Source organism: Martes martes, assembly GCF_963455335.1.
Source record: "Martes martes genome assembly, chromosome: 1".
In the NCBI taxonomy this organism is placed as follows: Eukaryota; Metazoa; Chordata; class Mammalia; order Carnivora; family Mustelidae; genus Martes; species Martes martes.
The window spans coordinates 215,077,362-215,105,327 of NC_137888.1; the positions used below are offsets into that span (position 1 = coordinate 215,077,362).

General features: G+C 57.3%; 1 protein-coding gene across 3 annotated transcripts in view; it reads right to left on the reverse strand.

Moving 5' to 3' along the window:
• Nucleotides 1-18,378: 18,378 nt before the first annotated feature.
• The window catches only part of CELF5 (CUGBP Elav-like family member 5), a gene marked incomplete at both ends in the record, with an annotated part of 45,877 nt that continues 36,289 nt past the window's right edge, over nucleotides 18,379-27,966 (reverse strand). Inside the window, 8 exons of one of the 3 annotated variants that reach the window (XM_080818576.1) lie at nucleotides 18,379-18,561; nucleotides 19,095-19,101; nucleotides 20,602-20,749; nucleotides 23,646-23,729; nucleotides 24,306-24,368; nucleotides 25,813-25,959; nucleotides 26,055-26,196; nucleotides 26,823-26,969. In XM_080818576.1, the coding sequence (XP_080674702.1) occupies nucleotides 18,379-18,561; nucleotides 19,095-19,101; nucleotides 20,602-20,749; nucleotides 23,646-23,729; nucleotides 24,306-24,368; nucleotides 25,813-25,959; nucleotides 26,055-26,196; nucleotides 26,823-26,969 (921 nt within the window). Of the gene's footprint in view, nucleotides 18,590-19,094; nucleotides 19,102-20,601; nucleotides 20,750-23,645; nucleotides 23,730-24,305; nucleotides 24,369-25,812; nucleotides 25,960-26,054; nucleotides 26,197-26,822; nucleotides 26,970-27,966 lie in introns of all 3 variants that reach the window. The other 2 variants (XM_080818577.1, XM_080818575.1) reach the window with 2 other exon arrangements.

Below are 27,966 nucleotides of genomic sequence, written 5' to 3' on the forward strand. Positions count from 1 at the left end.
TGTACCAGAAGTTAAAATGACAACATTTCCTAGGGCCCCGAGCATCTTTGGGGCCCGGGCGCTGGGCCCTCTCTGGCTACGGAGACACTGAGGCTCCCTGGGACTTGGGGGCCAAGGCTGGATTCCCTCCACGTTCTGGTCCCATATGTTAAATGTTGCCTAGAGCCCCTCAGCCATGCTGGGGTCTTTGATGTTCCGAGCATAAAGGGACCTCTTCGGAACCGTCTGGCCCACTCTGCTTCTGAGGATGGAATTCCCACCAATCAAGGCTTGGTTGCCTCCCGTCTTGGATGCCTCATTACCTTTCACCTGGGTAGAAGAAAGTCTTTACCGCAGTGGAGCTGAGGCCTGCAGAGGTCAAGCTCTGCCCTCCGGGCCACACAGACCCTCCTGCCCGTCCTCCTTGACTTCCTGTGCCCAAGGGCGGCCCTGCCTGCAGATCTCAGACCCGTCTGAGGTCTGGCTGTCCCAGTTCTTGTGTTTGGGGGCTGCTCATGGGTGGGGCTCAGGCTGAGCTCATTTGAGGGATCCCAAATGACACAGCTTATGGCTGAGCCCAGAGGAGAACACGGCGAATTTGACGAAATTTGCCCAGTTTCTTGTGTTTTAGGCTGAAGCCCAGACTCTCTGTCTTTCCCTGCAGGCCGATGAGCCCTTGCTTCTTCCTCTTCAGGATATGCCCCAGTTTGACACCTGGATCCAAACCTCCCCTGTACTGGGGCTCCTACCTCTATTGATAAGACCTCAAGCTTGCACAGAAATGTGTCTCATGCTGCCAGTTCTGTGTGACTTTCCCCTGATGCTGGAGATGGGCGATGGGGACTCGCTATCCTCCCCTCCGACATCTAGCCACACGCCTCTTCCCCTTCAACCCGGTTCTGCCCTCCACTTGCTATGGGACTCCATTGTCTGAGTTTTCAAGTTAATTGTCAAGTTCCCGCCATTCTTCCTCCCACCCCTAGGCCCCCATCATCACTGGCCTGATTGCCGCCCTAGGCTCCCCCTGGTCTCTGGCTGCCACGTCAGCCCCAGACGATCCCTTCTCCCCACAGAAGCCCAAGGGAGCTCTAAAAAATGTAAAACAGGCCTCCTCCGCCCACAGTCCTCTAGGGCACCCAGCTCCCTGGGGTGGAAGCCCAAGCCCTCTGCACAGTTCCCAAGGCCCTGCACAACCTGCCCTCCCCTCCCCTTACGCTCACCCTCGTTCATGCTGCCCCAGCCACATGGGCCTCCTTGCTGTTCCTCCAACAGGCCAGGCCCGCTGCTGCCCCAGGGCCTTTGCACGGGCTGTTCCTATGTGGAACGCCATTCCCCCTTCTCTTCGAATGACTTCTGTCTCATTCAGACCTCATCAGCTCTCAGCTCAGATGTCACTTCCTCAGTGAAGCCCTCCTAGATTGCCCAGTCTTATTCAAAGCCTCCAGATCCTTACAACCCTCTCCACATTCATAACTGTCTTACTTTGTGCCCTGATATTTTCATTTTGTCTCCCCCACTGGAACATCAGCCCAGAGGACAGGGATCTTGGCCTGACTCACTGCCGTGTCCCCGGCCGGTGAACGGGGCTGGAGACACAGTAGGTGTTCAGTACATGTTGGCTGAACGAGGAATGAAACACGAAACCAGCATATGGCCTTCCGCAGCAACGCGGGGAAAATCTGTCCCTGTGGATCCCAAGATGGCGACACTGACATGAGGAAACAAATCCCACTGCCCCCAACCCAACCAAGTCAGATGAACCCGAGAGGTGGCAGGTACGGGGGGTCGCGGTAGGTCGTGGGGTGTCATCCCTCCTCACCGCACCCCCAGTCCGACCTCCTCAGGGACCAGCAGAGCTCGGGCAGAACAGCCTCAGACATTCAGGCCCCAAACCATTTTCCCGGTGGACAACCTGAGAGCCAGAGAGGGTGAGCCACTGACCCAAGGTCACAGAGCACGCCCAGGTCCAAACCCGGGTCTGTAGGATCTACAACTGTTGAGCGAAGTGCTCAGGGTCTGACTATGGGACATGAGCCAGCCCTGGAGGGACGCAAGGACGGGTCCCAGTGGAGCAGACAACGGCGTGTTGGCCTCTAGTGTGCTCACGCTGGCTCCAAGAGCGTGACCCTTCCAGCCGGAGCCTCTCCTGCCCACCTTGCCCCATCTGCGGGATCCTAGCTCGGGGAACTTGGTCACACTCCCTGGAAGCTTCTGGAAGGGTGCTCCGTTTTAAGGGTGGATGCTGCAGGGCGACCGCTCCCTGCCCGGGGTCAGGGGGAACAGAAACGGGCAGAGCCCTGGCCAGCCAGCTCATCTGGGCCCCCCCCACGCCTTCCCCAGCCCTCCCTGCGCTGGGAACTGCCTGCCACAGGCCCCCGGGGGCGACAGGAGTCAAGGCCGGGCCATCGCAAGGTCTCCGGCCTGCCGACCTGCCAAGAGGACACGGCCCGCGCTGCCCTCCGGGGCCACGCCACGGGCGCCCGCCGAGCAGCCCCGGACCGGCTTCCAGGTGGAAGGCCCGGGCGTGCTGTCTCTCCGGCGCCTGGCCTCAGTTTCCCCCCTCGTGACCACCTCTCCCCATCGTGCAAACGGCCGGGGAAGGATGGCACGGCCGCAGCTCTGCCTGGCCCCCGGCCCCGGTGCCCAGGGGTCCCCGAGTCCGAGAGGCCGGAGCGCGCGCGCCGGGCCCCCGGCCGCCCCCGCCCGCCGGCCGCCCCACTCACCATCCACCACATCTTGGCCGTCACGTCGTAGCAGAGCTGCCATTTGACCGAGGTCTCTCCTGGCTTGCTGGACACGGGGGGCCCGGGCACCTCCATGCTCGGCCGGGGGCGCGGGCGGCCGGGGCGCCTCACTCGGAGCGCAGCGCGGGCCGGGCCGGCCGCCGGGCGTGCGGGTCTGGGCAACCGGCTCCCATGGCCCCCGCAGGGCCCTCCCGGGGGCGTCGAAGGGGGTCCTACGGCTCAGCTGGGGAGCGCGCGCTGCGGGGAGCGCCGGGCCGGGCGGGAGGGGTGCGGAGGCGCTAATCTGAGACACGCCGGGCCATCCCCGCCGAGGGGCCACCCACAGCCCCAGGAGGCCGTCGCAGGCCGCGCGCGTGTGTGTGCGCGCGCGTGCGGCGGCGACCAGCCCGAGCGTGGATTTGTGAATGAGGCTCTGATTGGGAATATCCCCCCGCCCACCCCCGGAAGGAGTGTGGCTTGTCCGGGCGCCCCCCCCCCCTCTCTGCCTCCCCATCGGCTCCATCGGGGAGGGGCGCCTGGGGCCAGAGGGCGTTGGGGTCCTGCAGCCCTAGGCCGACCCACCACCCACCCACCCACCTCCCCACCCCAGCCGCCCTGGGAACAGGCCCGAGGCCTGAGGCAGTGGGGCGGCCCACGGTGAGGTTTGAGAGGTTGGATGCCGAGTGTGGGAAGAGGGTGGGACTCCAGGGCCCTGGATCTGGGGAGGAGGAGATGGGTGCTGAGCTCTGGCTGTGGTGCTCGCAGAGAGTGGCTGCCCCTCTCTGGGCTCCAGGCTCCCTCTCTGGAAAAGGGCAGAGAGTCACTGAGAATGGGGGCGGGGGCGGAGACAAAATCCCGGAGCCCATAGGAGGGGCTGTTACTGTCCTTTTATTTCCCGTTTTCCCTTCCTTCTCCCAACCTCGGAGAGGAGGCAAGCCCGGGACATTCTCTCCAGGTCATCGTCTAATCATTGCTGTGCATTTATGGAGCGCCGAGTGTATGCCCAATCTCAATGAGAAGGTCCCTGCTCTGTGTGGGTCAGATGTCCTGGCCTTGCACTGGTGGTAGGAGGGATGGAAGGTAGGGAGCAGGAAGGACTGCCGGGTGAGGGCTGCCCGCGGGCTCTGAAATGGCCGGCAGGGGGTCTGGCTGGAAAGCAGTTGGCTTTGGGTTTTCATGCGGCCTTGCTGTTGGACGAGTAGGAGCTGGCGGAGGAGGCAAGATTTGCTGAGCCCCCGGTGGTGCACACACAGGGCTGCACAGGAGGAACATGGCTGCCCAGGCTCACCCTCTCCGTTCTGTCCCCCAACGACCAGGACCACTCTTCCTTAAATGGGGCTCTGACTACTCTCACCTGCCTGCAGCCCTCCATGGTTCCCAGGGTCCCCCAGCTAAGGCCCTGGGGACTCAAGGGCCTGGCTTCCCTGCATTCCCTCTGCCTGGCACACCCTTCATTCTTTTATCACCTGGGGACTCTTATGCATCCTTCAAAACCCAGCCCAACATTCCGCTCCTCCCTCTAAGGGTGACAGAGAGTCAGAGAGAGACAAAGAGAGACAGAGATACAGAGACAAAGGGAGAGACAGAGATGGAAAGACAGAGAGAGTGAGAGTCAGTGAGAGAGAGAGAGAGAGAGAGAGAGAGAGAGAGAGCATGCTCTGTCCACTGTCTGGGTCAGACACTTAACCCCCCTCCCCCCAAGAGGCTTGGATTATCAGCCACACTTTCCTGGACAAGAAGACACCCGTGTGATCCACACCTGCCCAGGCCCAGGCCCCAGCTCTGAGCACACAGGATTGAGAATATCTGTGCCCTGCTTGGGGGCCCTTGGAGGACAGGACCGGGAGCTGAGCCCTCACGGGGACTCCCGCATCACCCCGCACGGGGCTGTTACTGACCGCTCACCACGCGCCAGGTGTGCGATCACCTGTCCAAGAGCCGCGGGGGGGGGGCAGTACTTTGATTGTTGCTCTTTTACAGAGGGGAAACTGAGGCTCAGAGAAGTCCGGTCAGGAGCCTAGGGACACGTGGCAGGTAGAACTCACCCCTGAGATGTGAGAGGGACGCGTATCCACCCCCCGACTTCCCTCATCTCCTTGAGGTCTCCGCTCTGATGTCCCCTCCAAAGGGAGGCTCCCTCTGACCCCCGTGTTTAAAATTACTCCCCTCCTGGCTTTGTTTGCTCTTTATCACGATTATTTATTTCCTGTCTGCATCCCCTGCGGAGAGTCCCCCTGGGGACGGTCCGCCTGCGGAGGGTCAGCTCCTGGCAGGCAGACTTTCCACCGTCTTCTTTACTGCTTCGGCCCCGGCCCCGGTGTCTGGAACAGGCCTGGCACAGAATGGACGCTCAGTACTATATCTGTTGAATGGGTGAGTGAATGAATAAATAATGGGCCAGGGTTTTGCAAACAATGGCATTTCCTGCTGACTTTCACAAAAGGCATTTTCATCTTGCCGCAAGAGATCCAGGTCCGGCAAGTGGGGTGGGGAGGGGCAAGGAGCCGGGCACCGGCTCACAGGGGCTGAGCGAGGCCGCCCCTCGGCCTCAGCCGCCTCACCCAGCGGAGGCCGGCACAGCCCAGCCCAGCGGACGCGGTTCGCCCACATGGAGGCCCCCGCCCGTAACTATAATTTGCCTCAGTACCTTGTGGTCGTAGGAGACAATTACCCCACAGATGTGCGGTTGGAGTAAGGCATTCAGACGGCGGGTCAGAGCCCGGGCCTTGGCGGAAGGCAGATGTGGGAGGCAATCTTCAAACAAGAAGGGAGGGAGAGAGAGAGACAGAGACAAAGAGACAGAGGGAGAGGTGGGGGACGGGGAGAGACAGAGATGGCAGAGAGAGGAACTGAAACAGAGAAAGACATTAACACAAGGACAGACCAAGAAAGGCCAGGAGACCAGCCACACCCCATCTGACAGGAGGCTGCTGGGTCACACCCCCCCCACTTCCAGCCCCCGGGGCCTGGCTGGTCAGCTACACTGTTGGCTCAGGGAGACGGAGACCCCTGAGAACCAGCCCAAAGCCTCAGCCACAGCTGAGCTAGGCCAGGGCCTGGATCCCTGTGAGTCCCCCCACTTCTTGTCCTCTAATACCAAGGGCAGAGGGCCCAGGTCCCCAAATCTTTGCCCACTCCGTGCCTCAGTTTCCCCAGGTGCTGAATGAGCAGGCTAGATTAGGGAAGCCCCATTCAGCCTTCGGTGACTCACCCTCTCCATTTTGTGTGTGTATCACCAGACATTTTTCTTTCTATCAAACTGTTTATGTAAAAAGACTGAGATGTATGTAAAGGGAAAAGTATATCTCACCTCTTGGGCTGCCATGAGTCAAGGTCAGCAGTGAAGATGAATGCACCAGACACTGCAATCTAAACCTGACCCTGACCCTGACCCTGACCTTGACCCTAACCCTAAAGCTTGCTCTCTCTTTGTTAAAAAGATAACCAAATATTGAAGAGGTTTTACAGATGGGTTAAGAGCATCCCAGGGCTGTGGGACAGGACCAAATGACCTAGCACACATGTCCTCAGAATCCCAGAAGAAGAAAAAGAGGCAGAAGAATATCTTAAGAGAGAATGGCCAATAATTTTCAAAAATTAAAGACATTAAATCACAGATCCCAAAGTTTAGAAAATAGCAAACACAATAAAGATCCTCCCAACACATACTCAGATATGTCATTTTCAAAACGCATAAAATTAAAGATACAGAGAAAAATTTTGAAGGGGGATGAGGACAAAGAGACGCGTTACGTACAGAGGACCGACAGTAAGATTCCCCACAGACCTCTCATCTGAACGCGGACAGGCAAGAAGACAGTGGAGGGATATCTTGAGGACGGGAAAAGACTGCCAACTCCGAATTTTATACCCAATGAAAGTATCGCTTGAAAATGAAGGCGAAAGGAAGGGTTTTCAGCAAACAAATGCTGAAAAAAATTTCATGATTAGCAAGACACCCACTTTAAATTAAAAGACAGATGAAATTAAAGGATGGGGGAAATGTACAAGAGAGCAAGATGTTAAAATAGGCGGGAGTGGATACATTAAAAGCAGATAAAACAGACACGAGGGCAAGGTGGATATACCAGTGATGGGCTCTGTGGGCTGATCCAGAATGTGTGTGCAGCTAAGCGTGTACAATCAGCAAACCACCTAAGAACGGGCAGTTAAAACATAAGAAATAAAAACAGAGCTTAAAGGAGAAATTGGCAAGTCTACAATTATACTTGGAGACCTCCACACTGTTCCCTTGGCAATTGATAAGGAAAAGGAGACAGGAGGTCTGCAAGGGTCCAAAAGAGCTAGATAACACTGTCCACCAGCTTGAAATGGTACGTACGGAGCACACCATCCAACAACAGAGTAGGCATCCTTTTCAAGTCCACATGGAACATTCCCTGAGAGACCATATTCTTTTACACGCTTATTTATATTCATGTGTCTCTCTCAGAGGGGGACCATATCCCCCGTGAGAGACCATAGGCTGTGAAATGAACCTTAATAAATGTAAGAGAATTCAAGTCACCAACATTATGTTCTCCGACCATAACAAAATTAAACTCTGTATCAATATCAAAGAGACATGTGAAAAAAATTTCCAAATATTTGGAAATTAAACAACCAACTTCTCAATAACCCAGATCAAAGAGGAAAGCATAAAACATAAGAGAATACTTTTAATTCAATGAAAAGGAAAAAACAATATATTAAAAATTATGAGATGCCACTAAAACAGGACTTAGGTGAAAAATTACAGCATTAAATGCTTATATGATAGCTTGTGTGACTGTGCCTAGTGCCATTAAGCTGTATGCCTAAAAATGGTTTCATTCATTTTACCACAATTGGAGAAAAAAACACAAGAGGGAGGAAAGTAACCTAACCATGGGAGTGACACCATCACCTTTGCCGTACTCTCGTGGTTATGGCACTCAAGGGCTGGAGGGACCCAAGGTGGGTATCCGTGAAATCAGCTGCCCACAGCGCTCTTCTCTGCATAGGACAGACTTCTTTTTTTTTTTTTTAAGATTTTATTTATTTATTTGACAGAGAGAGATCACAAGTAGGCAGAGAGGCAGGCAGAGAGAGAGGAGGAAGCAGGCTCCCCACTGAGCAGAGAGCCCGATGCGGGGCTCGATCCCAGGACCCCGGGATCATGACCTGAGCCGAAGGCAGAGGCTTTAACCCACAGAGCCCCCCAGGCGCCCCCAGGACAGACTTCTTAGCTCAGGACCTCTTCCCTGACTCTTGGCCCCATAGGATCTTCCCCTCAGGTTGCCCGCTGATCTCATCCTTCACAACAGCATGGCTTAACTCTCGCTCATGCCTTCCTGTAGCCAGGGCCCTTGTTCTGGCCTTGACCCTCATCCTTCCAGGCCCCACCCAAATGCCACCTTCTGTGGAATGAGACCTTCCATGGCCACCAGAAGACTTGTTTGTGTCTGCCCGTGTTTGCTCAGGCAAACCCCTTCCCTTCCTTGAGTCTTAATTTCCTCATCTGTAAAATGGGTCTGATGTTTTCTTTGCAGCTTCGCTAGGAGAGCCAGTGCAGCATCGGATGCCTCCCAGCCGGGGCTCTAGGTATGAGCCATTCATTCACTGATCCATCAGACTTTTGTCAAGCACCTGCTGTGATGCTAGATCCTGTTCTGAGCCTTGGGGAGCATAGCAAGACCAAGGCAGGCCCCAGTCCTGCCCTCGGGGTGCTCACAGTATGCTGGGGGAAAGGAACATTCGATCAATATATATATTAATATATAAACTAAATATTAATATATAATCAGCTATATAAACACATAATTAAATGTTAACACATATATAATTAAAATAAATAAATTTATATTTTTTAAAAATTTATTTATTTGAGAAAGGGTGTGCATGGGCACAGAAGTGGGGGGAGGGGCAGAGGGAGAGAATCTTCACACTCCCAGCTGAGCACTCAGCCTTAACGCAGGGCTGGGTCCTATGACCGTGAGATCACCACCTAAGCTGAAACCAAGAATCAGAGGCTCAACCGACTTTGCCACCCAGGTGCCCTTATATATTCATATTCAAATGACAAAGATGACAAATTCTGATTAGGGGAACTCTGGGGAGCTCTGGCCTCATTATTATTATAAGCCACATCGTTGTTTGCCTGGAAGCCAGCATGAGCCTCCTCTTTTAACTTAGCTCCCCTTGCACTGTGTTTACCACACAGCAGCCAGGGAAAGACCTGAAAACGCAGATGTGCTTGACTCAGCTCTCCCTCAGGTAAAATCCCCCTATGGTTCCTTACTGCCTTCAAGATAAAAACCAGTTTCATCACCAGGTCTCCAGAGACTGTGACATCACTAGTCAGCCCCCTGGTAACTTCCCCCACCTTTGCTCCTCCAAGGCTACCCCTGTGTGTGAAAAGAAGGTGAGAATAATTTGCAAGTGAGTATCTGGAGGAAGAGCGTTCCAGGTAGGGGACACAGCCTGTGCAAAGGTCCTGGGGCAGGACATGCCTGGAGTGTTGGAGAAACAATGAGGAGGTCCATGTGGCTGGAACAGAGTGAGGGGGGAAAGAAGGGAGGATGGGTGGGGACAGGGATAGGTCCTGCAGGGTCTTGGGGACCTCAGGATAGCCTTGGGCTTTTACTATCCCAGGGAGGTGGGAGTCCTGGAGGGCTTTTGGCAGAGGAGGACGGGACCTGACTGGGGTGATCACCGGCGCCCTCTGGTGGCCTCAGTGGGACGGGCAGACTTTGGGGTGGGGGCGGGCAAGGGCATTAGCAGGGTTTGGGGCAGAAGGGACTGCGCTGGTCCAGGCAGGGGCGGGGGGCGGTGATGGAGGCTGGACAAAGTGGAGGTAGAGAAGGGGAGAGAAGTGGACAGGTTTGGGATAGAATTTTGAAAGCAGCGGTGACAGGACTTGCTTATAGATTAGATGTGGAAAGAGCAAGCCACAAAGAAGTCAAAGATAACATGGAGATATTTGGCCCCAGCCCCTGGAAGGATGGCACTGCCATGTGCTGAGAGGGGGACAACGACGACGAGGAGGGGGGTTCGGGACCAGACACAGTTCCGTCCTGGGGAACGTCCCCTTGGAGATGTCAGGTGGATTCTTGGATCGCGGGCTGGGCTCATTGGAGGGTTTGGTGGGGGGCAGCCAGGCAGAGAGAGAGTAGGCCCTTGGATGAGGGCCTGGGGTTCTTTCTGGATCCTGTCCCCAGCACGCGCTCCACAGTCCCCCCAGCGGCACAGGACCCTCCGTCCATCCCGGCCCTGGATCTGTCCACGACCCCCGGTGCTGAAGTTCTAGCTGCGCGCTGCAAACCCGGGGCTGGAGTCAAGTACTTGCTAGGGACTGAGCGCTCGAAACCTGTCCCTGGACTTCACCCGGGACGGCAAAGCTCCTTCGGTGCCGTTGGTCTGAGCCGGTGTCTAATCCGGGCCCACGCCAACCTGCACTGTATAGACCTCCAAAGAGAGGCAGGTGTGTGTCACTCTAAGTTCCAGACTCCCTTCTTTATAGGCCGTTACTGTCCCTTTAAGGATTACTAAATGCGTCACTCACTCAGGCTCTAAAGACTGGCCTGAGTCCCGGCTGAGGATTGGCTGATGGGCTCATGAATATGTAGATCACCCACAGCCACCTCCCTCTGGTAGGCTCAGGAAAGAGAGGGGGCGGAGATAAGGCGGGGCTGGGGGCGGGGGGGGGGGCCGTGCTGGAAGACCCCACCCAGTATTTTGTGCATTTCGATTCCTGCGGGGCCTCCAGTCCCTACCCAGTGTGCTGCATACAGCAGGTGCTCAATAAATCCTGTCGACGCCCGGATCCAGTAGGAGTGATGTCTGCGTTTTCGCTTTGCTGATTCGGGAGGAGGATCTGTCTTGTCTTAGTCGTATCACATTAAAATGACCGCGGCTGTTATTTATGTGCATTAATTAATCTCCCATAGTCCTGCATGGTGCATACCCTCACGAGCCCCATTTTACAGGTGAGGAAACTGAAGTTTGGAGAGAGAGAGAGGCTGCCGAGGGCAAGCAGGCCTCAACTCCCCCAGCAGGTCCTGGGAACCAGAGGTGGGCGTGCCAGTCCACGTCCTCGGGGGCCGCACGTCCCATGTCGTCTTAGTTTGCCTGCCATGCACCCTGTTGGCGTCCTCTGCAGCTCTGAGGCCCAGAGGGCCCACGGGCCCCTGTTCGTCCCTAGGACCGGGCTAATCCCTCCCTCTCCGCTTTGGCCGGTGCTGTTCTCTGAGCTCGGATCCTCATGTGTGCCGCTGCCCCAGCCCAGCATCTTAGGATCCGGGGCGGGAGGGAGAGCCAAGGCGGGGCAGCCCGACCGTATTCAGCCTGCAAAGGAGCAGGGCCAGACCGCAGGTGGGGCTGATGACCCCAATGGCTTTGAGGGACAGGCTAAGAAATTCGGACAGGGTAGCTTTGGAGTCCCAGCAGAGAGCCCGGAGGTCCCTTCACCACCTCCCGCAGCCCCCAGAGCAGTGCGCGCGCGCGGCACACAGTGCGTGCTCAATAAATGCTTGTAGCCTTTCGAGATGGTGACGCCAGTCTTGGACGGAGGCGTGGGTCTCTGCTGCCCTCTGCTGGTGTCCTGGAGTGAAGCCTTTGGAAAGGAAACTTTCAAAGGGATCGATTTGACGCTAGTGTAGGTCTGACTCCAGGGTTTCTAAATATTAACTCGTCCTCCCCACAACCACCTCAAAACGGGGTGCCCGGTTAGCTTCATTTAACAGAGGGTGGACACTGAGAGATCTGAGCCAAGGGACCGGCCTCTGTTCGGACAAGTGTCATAACTGGGATTCTAACCCTGGGCCGAAGGCCTCCAGACTTAACTACTTTGCTCTTGGGACATTCAGCCAACAGCCGCTATGTGCTGGGCTCTGGGGAGTAGGGAAGGAGATAAAACCCGCAGGCATCAATGGCATGCTGATTAGGGAACCGTGCCCGGCAGGTAACGTGCCCAATGACCAGCCATTCATTTGGGCACATTCTGGGCTGGCTTCCCATACAATTCATCATCTGCGTGACTTTGAGAATCAGTTTGCCCAGTTCTTTGGAAACTCTTGCGGGGATGTGAACTGGATCGAAGTTCTCTTTAAGATTGGGAGTCTTAACCTTAGTGGCTTAAACCATTCATTATCTGAGTTTCTGTGGGTCAGGAATCTGAGGGTGCTTAGCTGGCTTCTCTGTCTGCTTCCCAGCCTCTCCTGGGCTGCACTCAAGGGCTTGGCCGGGCAGGGTCTCATCTGAAGGGTCGATGGGGGAAAGACCCCCTTCCAAACTTGTGTGGTTGTTGGTGGGACTCAGCTCCTTGCTGGGATCTGGACTTTGCCATGCGGAGCAGTCGTGTGAAATGTTGACACTTTTCCCAAAATGCTGCCCATACCTGCCTTTTCCATTCTTGCATCTTTACAAAATGTAGTTAAAATGAATTTTTAACTTCTTAAATGATGCTTGACTGTGTTCAGCTTGTGAAGATCGCAAGTGAGGTTCAACTGTTGGTCCTCGGGCCCCCCAGTTCCTCACTCCCCTGAAGCATCCTCCTTCAGCATCCTGGTGGAATCGCTTCTAGTCCTCCTCATCCTTATGATCATACACATTCCTCCCACCCCGGCCCAGCCTTCAGATGAGGCAGCCCTGGGGGGAGGGGGGCTATGGGCTGACCACAATCTCATGAGAGACCCCGAGCCAGGACCACCTGGCTACATCTGCTCCTAGATTCCTGACCACAGAAACCACAAGATAACCAATGCATGTTGCTTTAAGCTACTAACTTGGATGAATTTGTTACACAGCAATTACTAACCGATACACCCTGCATGTTACTTAGCCTAGCCCCCCTGGATGAATGCCGGCATCGCAGCAGGGCCCGGCTGTGTCACGCACACGCCTGTTCACTCCATGGAGACACCCAGCCGGGACTACTGTATCGTAAGGATGTACAGTCCAAACGTTCGACAGCTCAGAGTTACATTTAAAAGCTTCAGTTGGGGGGCGCCTGGGTGGCTCCGTGGGTTGAGCCTCTGCCTTGGGCTCAGGTCATGATCCCAGGGTCCTGGGATCAAGTACTGCATCGGGCTCTCTGTTCAGCAGGGAGCCTGCTTCCCCCTCTCTCTCTGCCTGCCTCTCTGCCTACTTGTGATCTGTCTGTCAAATAAATAAATAAAATCTTTAAAAAAAAAAAGCTTCAGTTGCAGTATTACAAATAATAACTTGAACTACAGTCTAATACATTTGACTTTTAGCCACTACATAGCAAGGGGAAGCAGGTGAGAGCCAGCAGAGGGCCAGAGTTCCTTCCGGCGGAGCTGCCTTGGGCAGGCGCTTAAGCCCCTCTGGTCTAGTAGTAACTGCTGGAACGGGGCGGGGCTCTCATCAGGACCTCCCTAAGAGGGTGGTGGTGGGTTACATGAGTGGAGTCGTAGACAACACCGCACCCCACCCCCTGCCTCACCCCGTGCTGTCCCCAAGAACTTTGTGCAGCCGTGGATGTGAAGCTCTCGAGCCCCTGAAATGGAGGTTCATTTGGCCAAGGAAGTGAATTTATAATTTCGTAGATCAATTTAACTGTAAACAGCCACATGCGGTCCATGTATGACTCAGGCTTGAAACAATGCATGGCAAACCATAGGTGCTTAATCAATGCTTGGTAGGAATATTTCCCTGCCACATTATCTTCGGGAGTGCTGATCTGCAGCCCAGCAGCAGCACAGAGGTCACCCTGGTGTCCTTCTCTAACACCAGCCAGTCTGATTATGTCTCTTCCCTGCTCAAAGCCCTTCTGTGACTTCTCATTGTCCTTAAGATAATGGCCCAGATTTGTTAACCTCACTGCGGTTACAACTTTTGGCACACTCTGGAATTACTTTTTCCTGCAGGGCTGGGTTTTTGCCCACCTTCCTCCTTGCCTGGGGCCTTGGGAGAGTGGGGACAAGGTCCGGCACTTGGTAGCTGCTTAATCACGAGAGGCCCTCTGTAGCTGAGTCCCTCCCACCCTCCATCTTCTTCTCCAGCCAGTGCTGCGTCTTAGCCGGCCGGCCAACCTCCACAACGCCTCAGCCTCTGAGCCTTTAGCTAGGCTGTTCCTTCCATCCAGAAAACCCTTCCAGGCGGACTCAGACTCAGCTTTCCAGCTCCCACCCCAACTGGCCTCATTCTGTCTGAGGTGCTGGAGCTAGGTGCTTGCTGTCTCTGAGCCTGTTTCTTGAACGGCAAAATGGGATGAGTTATTGATAAGACTAAAAGATGTGGCTGTGGCCCAGTGGCCCACCGGGGATTAAGTGGCTCCTGGATGAGTGGTTGGTATCAGCAAAGGCGTGGCCGTCCCCACCATTCAGAGCCCCACCCAGCCAGACCCTGCCCAGCGGGCCAGTGTCTCCAGCCCCAGGTCTAATTTTTTTTTTTTTTTTTTTTTTTTTTAGGAACTTCAAGGTCCCCTCAGGAGTGTGGCCTGGAGCTGCAGGCAGTGTCATTTTTTCAGCCACAGTCACGTCACCTCTCCAGTGTCACCTCCTTCAGGCCTCACGTCTTCAGGACACTGCTGGGTGGGTCCTCAGCTACTTCAGCTCCAGTGGGGGACCCCGACCCGCATCACTAGCGTGGGTGGGGTGCAGAGAACGCGGTGGCTCCATCAGCAGCCCAGCAGCCCCGCCCCCCACGCCCCGCCCGGAAAACGCAGGCAGGTGCTCACACAAACACACCTGAGTAAAGTGGCGCAATTCACAATGGCCAAAAGGTAGCGACACCCGAAATGTGTGGGATGGATGAATGCTTACACAAAACCCGGCCCATGCCCCCACACGCCGCCCGGGGATGGCCCCAAGCCCCCGAGGCACAGGGAGGAAGCCAGACACAGAAGGCCACACGGGGTGTGAGTCCACGCCTGTGACCCGCCCAGACCAGGCTCCTCCATGCACAGGAAGGGGCTCGTGGGGGCTGGGCGGGGGAGGTGACTGCTCATGGGGACGGGGCTGCTTTTGCGGGTCTGAATGTCCCGGAATTAAGCACACGTGGTGTCTGCACAACCTTGTAAATGTACTTAATGCCTCTGGATTGTACCTTTTAAAATGGTGATAATGGGGAATTTCATGTTCTGTGAATTCTACCTCGAATTAAAGAAAATGCATCTTATAGAGCTTCTCTCCTTCCGGGGCCACCTCCGTGAGGACAGAGACGAGAGCCACCGGACGGGCACACGGGAGGAGGCGGACGGGTGTCTGTGGAATGAACGAGCGAGTGAACCCAGCGCCACAGGCACCTGCTCTCCTGGAGAAGGACGAGCCCTATCTCCTCTGCTTCTGGACGACTCGGAGGGAGTCTCGGTGTGGAAATATTCCCAGAATATCTCCTCCTGCATCCCCTAACCTGAAATCTGGGTTTTTCTCGTGCCCAGGCAGCTCATGGGGGCCAGACGCGCTCTATCGACGACAGAAGGTGAATAAGGGAGGACCCGGTCCTTTAGCAAGTAAAACTTTTATTAAATAAACTTTCAGTTTCTCCAGACCAAAGAGAGGCATTTGGACGTTGACATGATGGTTGCAGCTTCTCACCTGAACACGCCACAGTGACAAGGACCTCTCCAGCCAGAAATCCAAACCAAGTCAACCCAAAGTTCCCTCTAAGTCCCTTTCTTGTCTTCCTTTTCTGTGTGTGTGTGTGTGTGTGTATGTGTGTGTGTGTGTGTGTGTGTGTGTGTGTGTGTGTGTGTGGTGGTTTGTCTCCAAAAGTCGGTTTGCAAGTTGAAACTTCATGAAATTACTCGTAGCAGAAATAAAGTACATCGTACAAATCACGCAGGTCTTCGATGTGGAGTATAAAAATGATATTTACAGCCAGTAAACATGGGCCAGAGGGACACACGCCACTGCACACCCACACGCACTCCCAAGCAGGCCCGGCGGAGGGCTTGGCAGGTGCCGGGGACACGCACGAGGCCCCCTTGTGGCCCCTGGGCACGCGCACGCAGACGCACGGGACACAGGCACGCTAGAGTGTCTCGGAACAATTATCAAACTCTGGAATATCGAAACAAGTTGGTCATTAAGACTTTTTTTTTCTTTTCCTTTTTTTTTTTTTTTTTGCAATGTGTTCTTTTTTGTTTTTTTTGTTTTTGTTTTTGTTTTGTTTTTTTTTTTTTCTGGGTCAGTCAACACATTTTGGTAGAAACAAAAGGGAATGCTGTTTTTTTTTTTCTTTACAAATTTTTTTTTTCTTGAGCTTATTAAGTTCTTTGGCGCCTCACTTGGCAAGAGGCCCCAATGACGTCCAACGAACTTGACTCTGTGCTTCAAAGTGGGTTTTCACGGTTTGAGTAGCTATACAGAGATGCCCCGAAAGGACTTCCCTCCCCGCCCCGACTAGGAAACAAAAATCCAGTCATCTGATTTTTTTCCCCATTTTGTTCTCTTTTCTTCTTTGTATCTGCTCAGAAAGACCAAAATTAAAAAAAAAAATTATCTGTAGAGGTATTTCTGGTAAAGGGGTGCTGGGACGGTGCAGGTTGGCTTGTCCAACGCGCTTGGCAATCTTGGTCATGAGATCGTGAACTCCAGGCTGGTGATCCGAAGGCAGGGAGGGTGGCTGCCTGCCCTTGGGAGGGGGCAGGAGGGGCGGGGGGCTCCCCCGCCCCTGTCTGCCCCTGACGGAAAGCTAAGGGCTATTGGTCACATGAGTAAGGCTATGACGGGGGCGGGGGGAGAGAAGGTGGGGGGGTCTCTTTTGTGCCTACGTCGGGGAAGGCAGGGCCCTGGGGTGAGGGAGGGGTTAGGGGGTCCGGAAGCTGCAGCTAAGACCAGGGACACTTGAGCTGGCTGAGCCCAAAGGCCTGCGAGAGCCGGCGGCAGCAGGGGCCCAAAGTCCTGGAGGTGTATCACGTTGGTGGCTGATTCCCAGTGCTTCTCGGCGCCCTGGTCTGACATGACAGCGGGAGATGGGGAGACACTGGGCTGCCCGGTCATCCTCAGCCCTTCTTATGTCCCTGCTGAGTGACCGGGCCAGGGTCACCTTCTCTTGGATGGAAGGAAGTCGGAAAAGTTTGGTCCCATGATCTATACTCAAAAAATATATATACTGTCTATAGCTCTATATATATATGCATATATATATATAGGAAAAGTTGTGATTTAGTTTGGGGAGCCATCAAGGAGGGGGCGGTGAACCTCCTGGCCCCCAACTCAGAAGCCCCTTCCCCCCAGCGCTGGGGCTGATCACAAAGCCCCCTCCCCGCTCCATGTGGCCTTCGGTAGTGTTTCACATTAAGGGGGGTGGGCAAAGGGAGATGGGAGAGGAGAGGGAGGGCTGGTGTCCAAACTCGGTTGTAATTTACGGAAAAGTCCGGGATCGGTTGGAAGCGGGAAGCCCTCCTGGGGTGGGAAGGCCCCTCACCTGGCGGAGAAGGGAGGGGCGTTAGGGTGCGGTGATGGGGGGGCCTCTGACATCGCCTCCCACCTACACCCCCTGCCCTGGCCAGGCTGGGTTCTGGGAACCCAAGGGCCCCTGTCCTTTCACAGACAGTCCATTTCCAGATCCGGAGGCCAACAAACCGCCTGGCAAGGGACCTGGGGCCGCTGAGCCCTTTCCTCCCGCAACCTGGGGCCAAGCGTCGCGTGTACTCTTGCCGAGCTCCCTGCCTCTGAAGCTCCCCGGGGGGCAGCTCCGCCCCCCAAGCCCCGCCCTGTGTCCGGTCGTGGGGCGTGGCCCCAAGCGCGGGGAAGAGTGCTTGGCGCTTAGTAGGTGCTCAGTAAGGACTTGCTGTCCCAGAGCGTTCAGGTGCCTGGGGCATTAGTCGCCTGATCCCGTGGCCGGATACCCGCGAATCTGGGGGTGCTGACTGGACAGTCGGAAAAGCACGCCCAGCCCGTAACTGAGCACCTACTCGGCGCCAGACCCCAGGCGCGGCGCTTTGATGACGACGGCGCTCGTGATGGAAAAAACAAAACCGAAATAAATGATCAAGAGCTTTCCAGGTGGCGGGTCCTGGGCTTGGTGGGGAAGACACCGCGTGCCCAAGCGGATCCTCCCGGCCTTGGGAGGCGACTTTCACGAACCCATTCCACAGAGGAGGCTCGTCAAGGCCTGCGGTCAGTTACGTTTCCCCACTGGCCCCTTAGGCTCACTGTTCCTTCCCCAGAGAAGGTGCTTAGTTGTTGATAAAGTTGTTCTCTCTGATGGCAAAATCCACTCTTGGGGGTGTGTCTGAGGGTACCTTTTTGGGGGGGGGGGCGGGCCAGTGAGCAGGGCAAACATTCCGCTTTCTCACCAGCCCGCAGAGCAGGAATTACACCAGAGAAGAGTTACGACCCCGGCCCAGCTGCGAGATTCACAGGACAGGACAGAAGCCCCTCCCCACAGCCCACCCCACCCCAGACCAAACCTGGCCTCTCAGGCGAACTTCTACTCATCCTTCAAAGCCTTCTTCTGGAAGGATTCCCCAACCACCCCCGGACCCTAGTTCCACCTTCCGTCCCAGCCCCGACCGAAGGGGGGACGGGGGTGCTCTAGTCTAGCTCTGGCCACAGCGACCCAAGCTGGGGACCCCTCATGGCCTCCAGCAGCACCCCCGGGGGCTGGCGAGGGTTCGGAGAATGAGGGGGGGTTTGGCCAAAGCGGGGAGGGGGTGGGGGTGGGTGGGGCCGCCTGGCGGCTCACCTGGGCCAGGCCCGCAGCCTCCGGGCGGCTGTGGGCGCGGTCAGTAGGGGTGTCCCGGGGCTTTGGGCCGCTTCAGCTGCACCTTGAGCCTCTTCGTGCCGATCTGGAAGCCGTTCATGGCCTGGATGGCGGTCTGCGCGCTGGCCGGGTTGTCAAAGCTCACGAAGCCTGCGGAGACCGGGGCGGACCCGCGATGGTGGGCAACGTGGGCGTCCTCCGCTTCCTGCAGTGCGGCGGCCCCGGCATCCCGGCTCGCGGGGTCCTGGGGGCGGGGCGTGTGCGCTCGCGGGGGCAAGTGGGCCCGGGGAGGCAGGAGGGCGCGCCAGGGCACACACAGCAGCCCGGCGCCTGGTTCCGACGCCCTCTGGACTTGCGCGCCGCCGGGGACCGGGTGCTTCCTTCCTTACCTGGGGTCTGCTCTGCTGAGACTTCCCACAGGTGGAGGGAACAGGTGAGGCCCATGGGGGTCCCATGAGGCCACATTCTCCCTCCCTCCCCATCCTGCCTGCCTGCCTCCTTCCAGGCCCTGGATGCTAACCCTTTGCCTGGACACTGCTGTCCATCTGGGATCCTGACTGTGGATCAGAGACTGTCTCTGTGTGAGTGTCCTTGTGTCCACAGAGTGTCCTTGTGTCGCTTCTCTCTGTCCTTCTCGCCCTCGTCCTCTCTCTGCCTTTTATCTCTGTCTCTGTCTCTCTACCCCATCTCCACCCCCCACCCCGCCTCGCTCCCCCCAGGCCGTCAGAAACATCCTACTCTGCCACTCCTCAACCTTCTACCAGCCCCGACTCCCTCCCCCTGCCGCCCCGGGCCACCCTGCCCCACTCCTGCCCCTCACCTCTAGGTCCTCACAGGCTTCCCGGGAGGGTGTGGAGGCCACAGGGGCCTGGAGCCCTCTGGGGTGAGGGACTGCATGCCCAAGCATTTGAGGTGGGGATCCCTGAGCTCTGGGTGAGAGGCTGGGTTGGGGGTCAGGTGGAGAGACAGTGGGGGCAGGGCTGAGCGGTCCTGCAGAGGCCCACTGGGGAGCCATGGGGGAATGTGGAGCTGGGGGGATAAGGTCTTCACATCTATCAGTTGCCCTAACACCTGGCCCCCTGCTACACTGATCAGGAAACCGAGGCTCAGGGAAGGCACAGGACTCCTCACTGTTGAGAGGGATTGAGTGGGTTTTCCCCCACACGCCGCCTTCTTCGTCCTGCAAGTGGGATGCTGAGGAGGGGCCTGGGCACTGGCAGAGGACCCTGATCCGAGTGACCTCGAGTGTGCTGTTTGACCACCCTGTGCCTCTCCTTCCTCCCTGGGTAAAATGGGGCCGCTCTTCCCTTTCATGGTTGGACACTGAGTATATACAGAAGGCGCCGGCTAAACAGGCAAGACTTGGCCTTTGGAATACAACAGGGTGAGATTAAGAGTCCCCATTTCAGAGTCAAACGGACTGGTTCCAATCTAGGTTCTGCCTCTTTGCTGCTGTGTGAACTTGGAGGCCAAGGCCCTGTAGGACCCGCCCCGTCCCCTCCCTGGCCTTCCCTCCTCCCACTTTCCCCCTCACTCTGCTCCAGCCACATGGGCCTCCTGGCTGGCCCTCCAACACACCAGGCATAGCTCTGCCCCAGGACCTTTGCACGTGTCGCTCCCTCTGCCCGGAACCCTGTACCCCAGACATCCTGGGGCTGGGAAATCTCATCGTTTGGGTCTCAGCTGAAACATTACCTCCTGCACACCGGCTTCTGGGTCCTTAGGAGCAGATGGTGATGGTGTTCTTCCTGCCATTCATAACCCCTGACCTACGCCCTGCCTTGTTTATTTCCACCTCCCACCCGTAAACCTGCGCTTTTCAACTCCGCAGTCGCTGGCCACGGGTGGGCATTTAGATCTGGATTCCTTAAAACTAAAACTTTGGTTCTGTGGTTGAACCGCCCCTCTCGAGGTGCCTGGCAGCCACGCGGTGCTCATAGCTCAGACAGCAGGGGGAGGAGAACATCTCCGCCAGTGGAGAAAACTCTGTTGAGCAGTGCGGCAAGACTGCAAGCTTTGGAGGGCAGGAATTTTGTTGGCTTCTTTCGCTGCCCTGTACCAGCACCCAGCAGCGTGCCTGGCACACAGCAGGTGCTTCATAAGTGCTCACTCTCACTTCTAAATGTGATTCTCTCGGACCACACCGGACCATGCCAACCACGCCCTCCCACGTCCGTGTTCCTGGCAGCACGCGGAGTCAGGGGGACAGGGCTGGCCAGCAGGAAGGGGTGCCCGCAGCAGGTACTCACCAAAACATTTGCTCTGGTTGGTGGCCCGATCCATAAACACCTTGGAGGAGATGATATTGCCGAAGGGCAGGAACATCTGCGTCAGCTCCGTGTCTCCAAACTCCTGGGGGAGGTGGTAGATAAACAGGTTACAGCCTTCGGGACCTGCAGGTGGGGGAGAGAAAGACATAAAGCCCCCAAGGAGAGGAGGCGGACCCCCCCCCGGGGGGGAGGGGCGCGGGACCGGAGCCCACCTCTGGCATCTCCAGCTGTTGGGGGAGGGTGCCCATGACACCAGGAAGCAGGGCGTGGAGACGGCTGGGGGAGGGGAGGCAGGGCGTGCTTACCCTGCCTTTCTGATCCCGCACTTGGGTACCCTGAACCTCTGATTATCCTCATGCCCCAGATAATTTACAAAACTCAGATGGTCCCTCCCCGCAAAACTGACATAAACCCCTCAATGCCAGACCCTGGGTAGTCCCCAAATTCCAGACACCAGGAAACCCCGGAAAAAATCCCTAAACCCGGAAACGCCAGACCATTTACGACAGTAGATGAATTGTATGTGGGGTATGTGGACACTCTGTATATCTCTGCACTAATTCTGTAAATCTACAACTGGTTTTAAAATAAGATGTTCATGTCTTACAAGTCCGATGATCACAGAATAAGGTCATTCCCCGGTCCCAAACCCCAAACATCGAGATAGTCTTCAAAACCGTGGATAATCCTCCAAGTCTTGAATAATTTTCAAGACTCAGATGGCACACACACACAAAAAAACTCAATTAAGATAAAAAAAAAGTTCTGTAGTCCCCAAGCCACCTGGTAATTTTATTACATTTTTATTTATTTTTAAGTAGGCTCCACGCCCAATGTGGAGCTTCAATTCAGGACTCCGAGATGGAGAGTTGTGTCCTCCACTGACTGAGCCGGCCAGGCACCCCTCCCCGTCCACGTCCCCTCCACGTCCCCTCCACGCCCCCTCCACGTCCCCACCAGGGAATTTTAAAATGATATACTATACCAACCAAGAATAACTTCTTAAAAGCACAGCTAAGTCTCAAAACCATCCCTTCCCCAAAGAATCCCCAATGGAGAGGTCACATAACAGCTACAAATAACAATCAAATTTTAAAACCTTCATTATTTGAAGCGATGAACAGTCACCAAACCTGCCCCTCATCCCAAACCAACAGATGACCTTCTCCCATGCCCCCCAAAACACGAACCCCCAAACCACCAAAAATCCCCCTTAGTCCGGAAGTGAGTATTCTCCATCCCAGGAAATAAAGATCCGGGATTACCCATTGACATCCAACCCTTATCTTCCTGGTTAGGACCACAGTTCTAAGCATGCTTGTTTTTAAAATGCAAGCGAGTTGCAACGTGATCGTCGCGATTGATGTGGATGGCGTGATCTTGACCTCGGGACAAACGTTACAGAGGCCAGAGCGCGATCCCATCTCCCAAGAAACATGGGGTGAAGGCGGAAAGCCGCACCCAGCTGAGTGGGACCCCATGAGAAGACAACGCATGCGCACACACTCCCCACAGCACACACACAGCGGGACCACCTACCACTCCCTCGGCTCCCCGCGTGTGTCGTGAGCCACGCGCATCCCCGTCTGGGGTTACGACTCCCCGTCTGACTTCAGACACGTCTCTTTCCGCCGCGTGACAGCAGCCACACCCACAACCCTTCCCATCAGTGCCACGTCCACGTGCAAGCTTGAGGTCTTTGCCGGGATAAAGGGCCACGCTGACCGTATTTTTTTAACCTGCTCGTGGGCTTGGCGCTGTCTACCATTTTTATCAGGGCTCTATCTTTTCTTTTGCTTTGACGTGTCGCGGACAAAGGTCTGGAATGGTGCGAGCGGGAGTCTTGTAGATTGTCCCTCGAGGTGGGGACTCTCCAAAATGCTCATGGCGAGTGACAGCAGGGCCCATCACCACTGCACTAGCTCTGACCGCCTCAGTCCTGGTGAAGGGAAGTTGGAGCAGGGACCGGGGAGGGAAACACCCAGGTCTGAGCCATCCATGAAACAGTGACCTGAGGCAGCTGGGCCCTCTCGGAAGCTCTCGCTGGCCCGGCCGGGGTGGGGTGGGGGTGCAGGGGGTGTTGGGAGGTCGCTGAAAGTCGCACTGGAGCCGCCAGCACCGTCAAATCCTCATGCCTGCCGTCTGTGACGATACCCACTGAGCCCCCAGAGGAATAAGACGGGGGACAGAGCAGCGGCTGGCTGGCCCGGCTGGGGACCCCCTAGCCTAGAGTTCGTCTCCAAAGCTCAGCTCCTGTTTTCTGGTGGCGGCCCCCTGCCAAGGGCCAAGGGCAAGGGCCAAGTGGGGCAGAGCCTCAAAGAACTCGGTCTGCAGGCCAGGACATCCACAGAGCTCCTGGCCATGGGGCCGTGGGTCACCTCTCCCCGACCCCCACTAGCTGGATGGACAAGGGAAAGGGCCCTCCTGGTGCTGAGCCACACTGTGGGTCAGGAACGGCCTTGCCTCCTTCCCAGTAACGCCTCTTGACCCAGACGGTCGCCCCTGTTGCCGAGGAGGAAACTGAGGCACGGGCAGTGAGTGCTTTCCTTACCGCGCACAGCCAGACCTGGGTGGATCTAAATCCTGGTCTGTCCGATCCCAGAATCCAACCCCTCCCTCCCTCCACTTTACTGGGGAGCCTCAGTTTACCCGAGATATCCCACCACCACCCGCCGCCCGCGCCCGACCTCAAGATGAGCGTCCTTTCCAAAAATTCAGAGGCTCGTCGGGTCCTGGGGAGGGCGGCTGGTGGTGGCAGGGTCACCCCTAGTCCCGCTAGTCCTATGGTTCCAACTTTCCAGAGGAGCGAGCCGAGGCTCAGAGAGGGTGATGCGGTTCCCCCAGAGCACCCAGGGGCCGCGTCAGAACTCGAACCCAGGTCTGTCCGGCCCGCAGGCCGCGCTCTTGGCCGCGGTTCCCCGAGGTCCCGCGCCAGGCCAGGCCAGGCCAGGGGTCCTGGAGGTCGAGGGGGCGGTCAGAGGGCGGGGCTGGCGCCCAGGGGAGGTCGCGGCCCCCTCACCTTCTCGCTGCTGCTGCTGCAGGAGGGGCGGCGGCTGGGGGACGCTGTGCGCGATGGGCGTGATGGCCGCGGTGGGGTACATGGCTGCGGAGACCGGGAGCGAGACAGGGCGGAGGCGGGTGTGAGGCCGGTGGGCGGCGCGGGGAGGGCGGGGGCGGGGCCACGGCGGTCTTGGGAGGGAGGCGGGGCGTGCCCGCGGCGGGGGGCGGGCCGAGAGGAGGGGCCAAGGCACGGGGAAGAGTGGGGCGGAGCCATGGCTCGAGGGGGTGGGGCCAACGTCTGGTATCAGGGAGGGGGCGTGACCACAGCCGAGGGCGGGCCTGAAGGCGGGGCCAAGGCCGCACAGGCTCAGAGTGAGCGGGGCCAGGGTTTGAGGGGCAGGGCCTCGGCTGAGAGCAGGGCCCTGACGGACAGGGGACAGGATATGAGGGGCGGGACCAGACGCTGCGAGGGCCTAGGAGGGGTGGGGCCAAAATCTGGGACAGGGCAGGGCCAGAAGTAGGAGGCGTGGCTAGGTACAGGAGAGAAGGCCAAAGGGCGTCCCCCTGGGAGGCGGGGCCAGAGTCGGGGTGTGGCCAAGGGGGGCGTGGCCAGACAGGAAGGAAGCCGGGGCCGAGGGGGCGGGGCCACGCCCGAGAGGGGGCCGGACTGCCCGCGTACCTGTGTACTGCTGGACTCCGGAGAAGGCGGGATGGAGGGTCTCGGCTACGGTCGGGCTCTGAGCTGCGGGGCAGACGGAAGGGCTGAGTGGGACGGGGGCGGCAGATCGTCCATCCACCCCCGATCCTTAGCGCCCGGAAGGAGAGCAACAAACATCCGCCCAGCTTCACCTCTGCATAAACGTTTTACAGGTATGGTCCCCATTTTACAGGTAGGAAAACTGAGCTTTAGAGAGGTGAAGCAACCGGCGCAGGGCCACTCAGATAGGAAATGGCAGAAGTCGAACGGGGCTCCAGAGAGGTTTAACCTTCACTCCCATCTCTCTGTCCCCATCCGGACCCCCTCGCTCTTCCCCTTTATTCTCCGGATTCTCCAGGATTTCAGACCTCTGCTCCTGACCACCCCCCTCCCCCATCCATTTCCCTCTCTCCCACCCCAAGCCCCCATGGATCTCCCATGTGGCTGTGACCTCCTGACTGCTCTCAGGGCAGGAGGTAAGGGGAGGGGAGAGGTTGTCCAGACCACTAGAGCTGCTGCATCAGGGGGAAATTTCAGCCAAAAGATTGGGCTCGAACGAAGAGAGGTTACTACAGGATGGGTGTGTTGGGGGGGGGTGACCATAAAGGGGTCACATGAATGAATCACCCCGTGGAGATGGAGCATTGTGGTGGCGGTTACACAAATCTCTGCCTGTGATCACATGGCACAGACCCCACACACACGCATGAGTGCACACACAATGTGGCACAGCGTCCATAAGGTGTCCAGGTCCTGTCGAGGTCATTGTACTGTACCAGTGTCAGCCTCCTGGTTTCGACAATGTGCTCCGTCATATAAACTGTTAGCATGGGTGGCGGGCCCGGCTGGAGGGACCAGGACCTCTCCGTACTACTTTTGAAACTCTCCGTGAGTTCCAGTCATTTCAAAATAAAACAAATTCTCCTCAATGGTGGATATGCAGATGACTTACTTCACCTAAGCAAGGCATTGGAGGAGGCTCGCCTGGGGATTGTGGTACAGGGTGGGGAGAGGTGGGAGCTCGGCTCCACGAAGGCAGGGCCCAGCCTAATTCGGTGCATGGCTGGATGCAGGAATGGATATGGGTCCTGATCTCTTCCTCAATAGTGACGGTTAATAATTAACATTGATGGTGCTGTTCTTGGTACAGACAGTGTGCTAAGCATTCAATATGCTAATTTAGTCAGTGCAACCTCATGAGATGATGGCATCAGCCCCATTTCCCAGGTGAGGAAACTGAGGCCCAGGGACTCACAGAGACCACCCAGGACCACCGAACTGAAATTTGACCCCAGATATGTCTGGATATAAAGTTCCTGTGTTTTGACCACTCTGCTATAGTCTCGTTCTCTTTGCCCACAGCTCATGTCTGTTGAGCTGACACTCGCTCTGGTTCCCAGGGACCATGGCATGGGAACTCCTGCTTGTCCCAGAGACACCCTCCCCACCCTCCCACCCCCCATAGGTCCCAGGGGACCACTCCAGTTACCTGGGTAGGGCACAAGGCCATTGGCATACACGGTCTCTAGGGCAGGGTGTCCCCCAGGGAAGGGTACAACCCCTGCGAAGCCATTGGTGATGGGAGCCACGAGCCCGGGCACGGCAGTGGTGCCAAGCAGCGGGGGTGAGTGCAGTCCTGTAGAACGGAGGAGCACCATGGGGAGCCTGAGCCTGGCCCTGGCCCTGGCCCTGCCCTGCCCACCCATCCTTAGGCCCCTGGCGGACTCTCACCAGAGGCAGGGGCGATGGGCGTGGCAGGCAGCCCGTTAAGGCTGACGGCGCCAATCTGCTGGATGTGGCAGGGTGAGAAGGCCACGCCAGGGCTCAGGTAGCTGCCCGACGTGGACAGGACCGTTGTCTGCTGCTGCATGAGCTGGGGGTGGAAAGGGAGTCAGTGTGCACAATGGGGGTGGCACCTGCCCTGAGGTCATGACTCATGGGAGGAGGCCTGGTCCTTAAGTGACTTGAGTGGGGGAGGGGGTCAGCCTGGCTCTCTTGGCTCAGGTTGGGGTCAGGGCTTAGCTAGGAATTGGGGCTCAGTGTGGGATCAAGGCTCTGTCTAGGATCAGGGCTGAGTCAGGAATTTGGACTCGGTCTGGGATTGGGGATCAGCCAACACTGAGCTCATCCAGGACTGGGTCTCAGTGTGAAGTCAGCCTTGATTTAGAGGCTCCTTTTGGCTTGGAGGCCCCGCCTAGATTTAGTGCCTAAGCATGGAGTCGTGTCAGTCCAGAGTTGGGGTTCAGCTTGGGCCTCAGTTCATGGCTGGGGGCTCAGCTGGGGTGGGGAGGGCTCAGGAATTAGCCTGATTTGGGGACTCAACCATGACCAGGATAGGACCGTGAGTCAGAGAGTAGGAAGAGACAGAAAGATGAGCTGAGAGGCAGAACCCCCAACAGATCATGCATGGAGAGAGAGAGAGAGAGACTGAGCCGGACCCCCCCGAGTGGTGTGGGGAGCCCCGCTGGAGGCGGAAGTACAGCCGCTGGGGTCACTCACAGCCTGGGCGTAGGCACTGTAGGGGCTGAAGGGCAGGGTGAGGGACGGCGTCAGGATGCCCAGCTGCCCCACCATCTGCTGCATGCGCCGCAGGGTCCGCTCCTTGTCCGTGTCGGCGAACTTGACCACCAGGCTGGAGGAGGCACCCTGCAGGGGCAGCGGCCAGCAAGGAGAGAAAGAAGGAGGGAGGTAGCCGGGACTTTGGGGTTCGTGGAACCACACCAGCTCTGGCCCTTGGGGGAGCACTGTACATGCCGGCAGCGGCCCGTCCTGCCCATGGGCCCCAAGCTGCAGGACGCGGACGTCACAGCGAGAACAGCTCGGAGATCAGCATCCTGGGTCTTGTACTTGACTGTGTGCAGCTGCCTGTGGGCACAGGTGGGGCCTCCCCGCCCAGGGGACCGCGTCTGGGGCCCAGTAGAGGACCCTGACTATCAGCCACGCTCTCAAAAATGGAGAGTCCAACTGGTGGGACCCGGGTGGAGGACCCTAGAGCTGTCACTCACACCTGAGGACAGGTGAGGCCCCAACCAGAGAAGGGACATGCCCCCTTTGCTGGAGAGCTCGCTCCCCGATGCGCCCCATCGCTGGTCAGCTGCGTGCGTGGGAGAAAGCCTGACCTCCTGGTGAGCCCGAATCCTGCCTCCAGGGGCTACAACTGAGGCCCGAGGGCCCAGCGTGCGAGGGCTGGAGGCTCTGACGCTGCCCTGCTCCTCACACCCATTTGAGAACAGCTGAGAGGGGAGATGGTTCTCTAGGGCCTGTTCCCCCTGTGGCAGATTCTGCGTTTTCTGTACCGCGACTGTGGCTCCTGGCCCCTCCCCCAGGGGGAGGGGCTACTCCCAGTGCTGAGCCTGTCCTCCTCCGCCTCTCCCCGCCTCTCCCCGCCTCTCCCCGCCGCAGGTCTGCCCCCTACCCATCCCCACTCTGGCCCAAGGGACATTTCCAACCGACCTGGCCCCTTCCTTGCCTTGTCAAAACCTTCCATGGCTCCTCATGACCCCAAGAACCCCGTGCTCCTCGGCCGAGGGCTGCAGCCCCTCCAGCCCTCTCCCCTGCTCCTCTGCGCGCCCCACCCCCATCCTTGTTGTCATGGCCCCCGCCCCACGTTCCCCTGCTGGCCTCCACAAAGCCACACCACCCC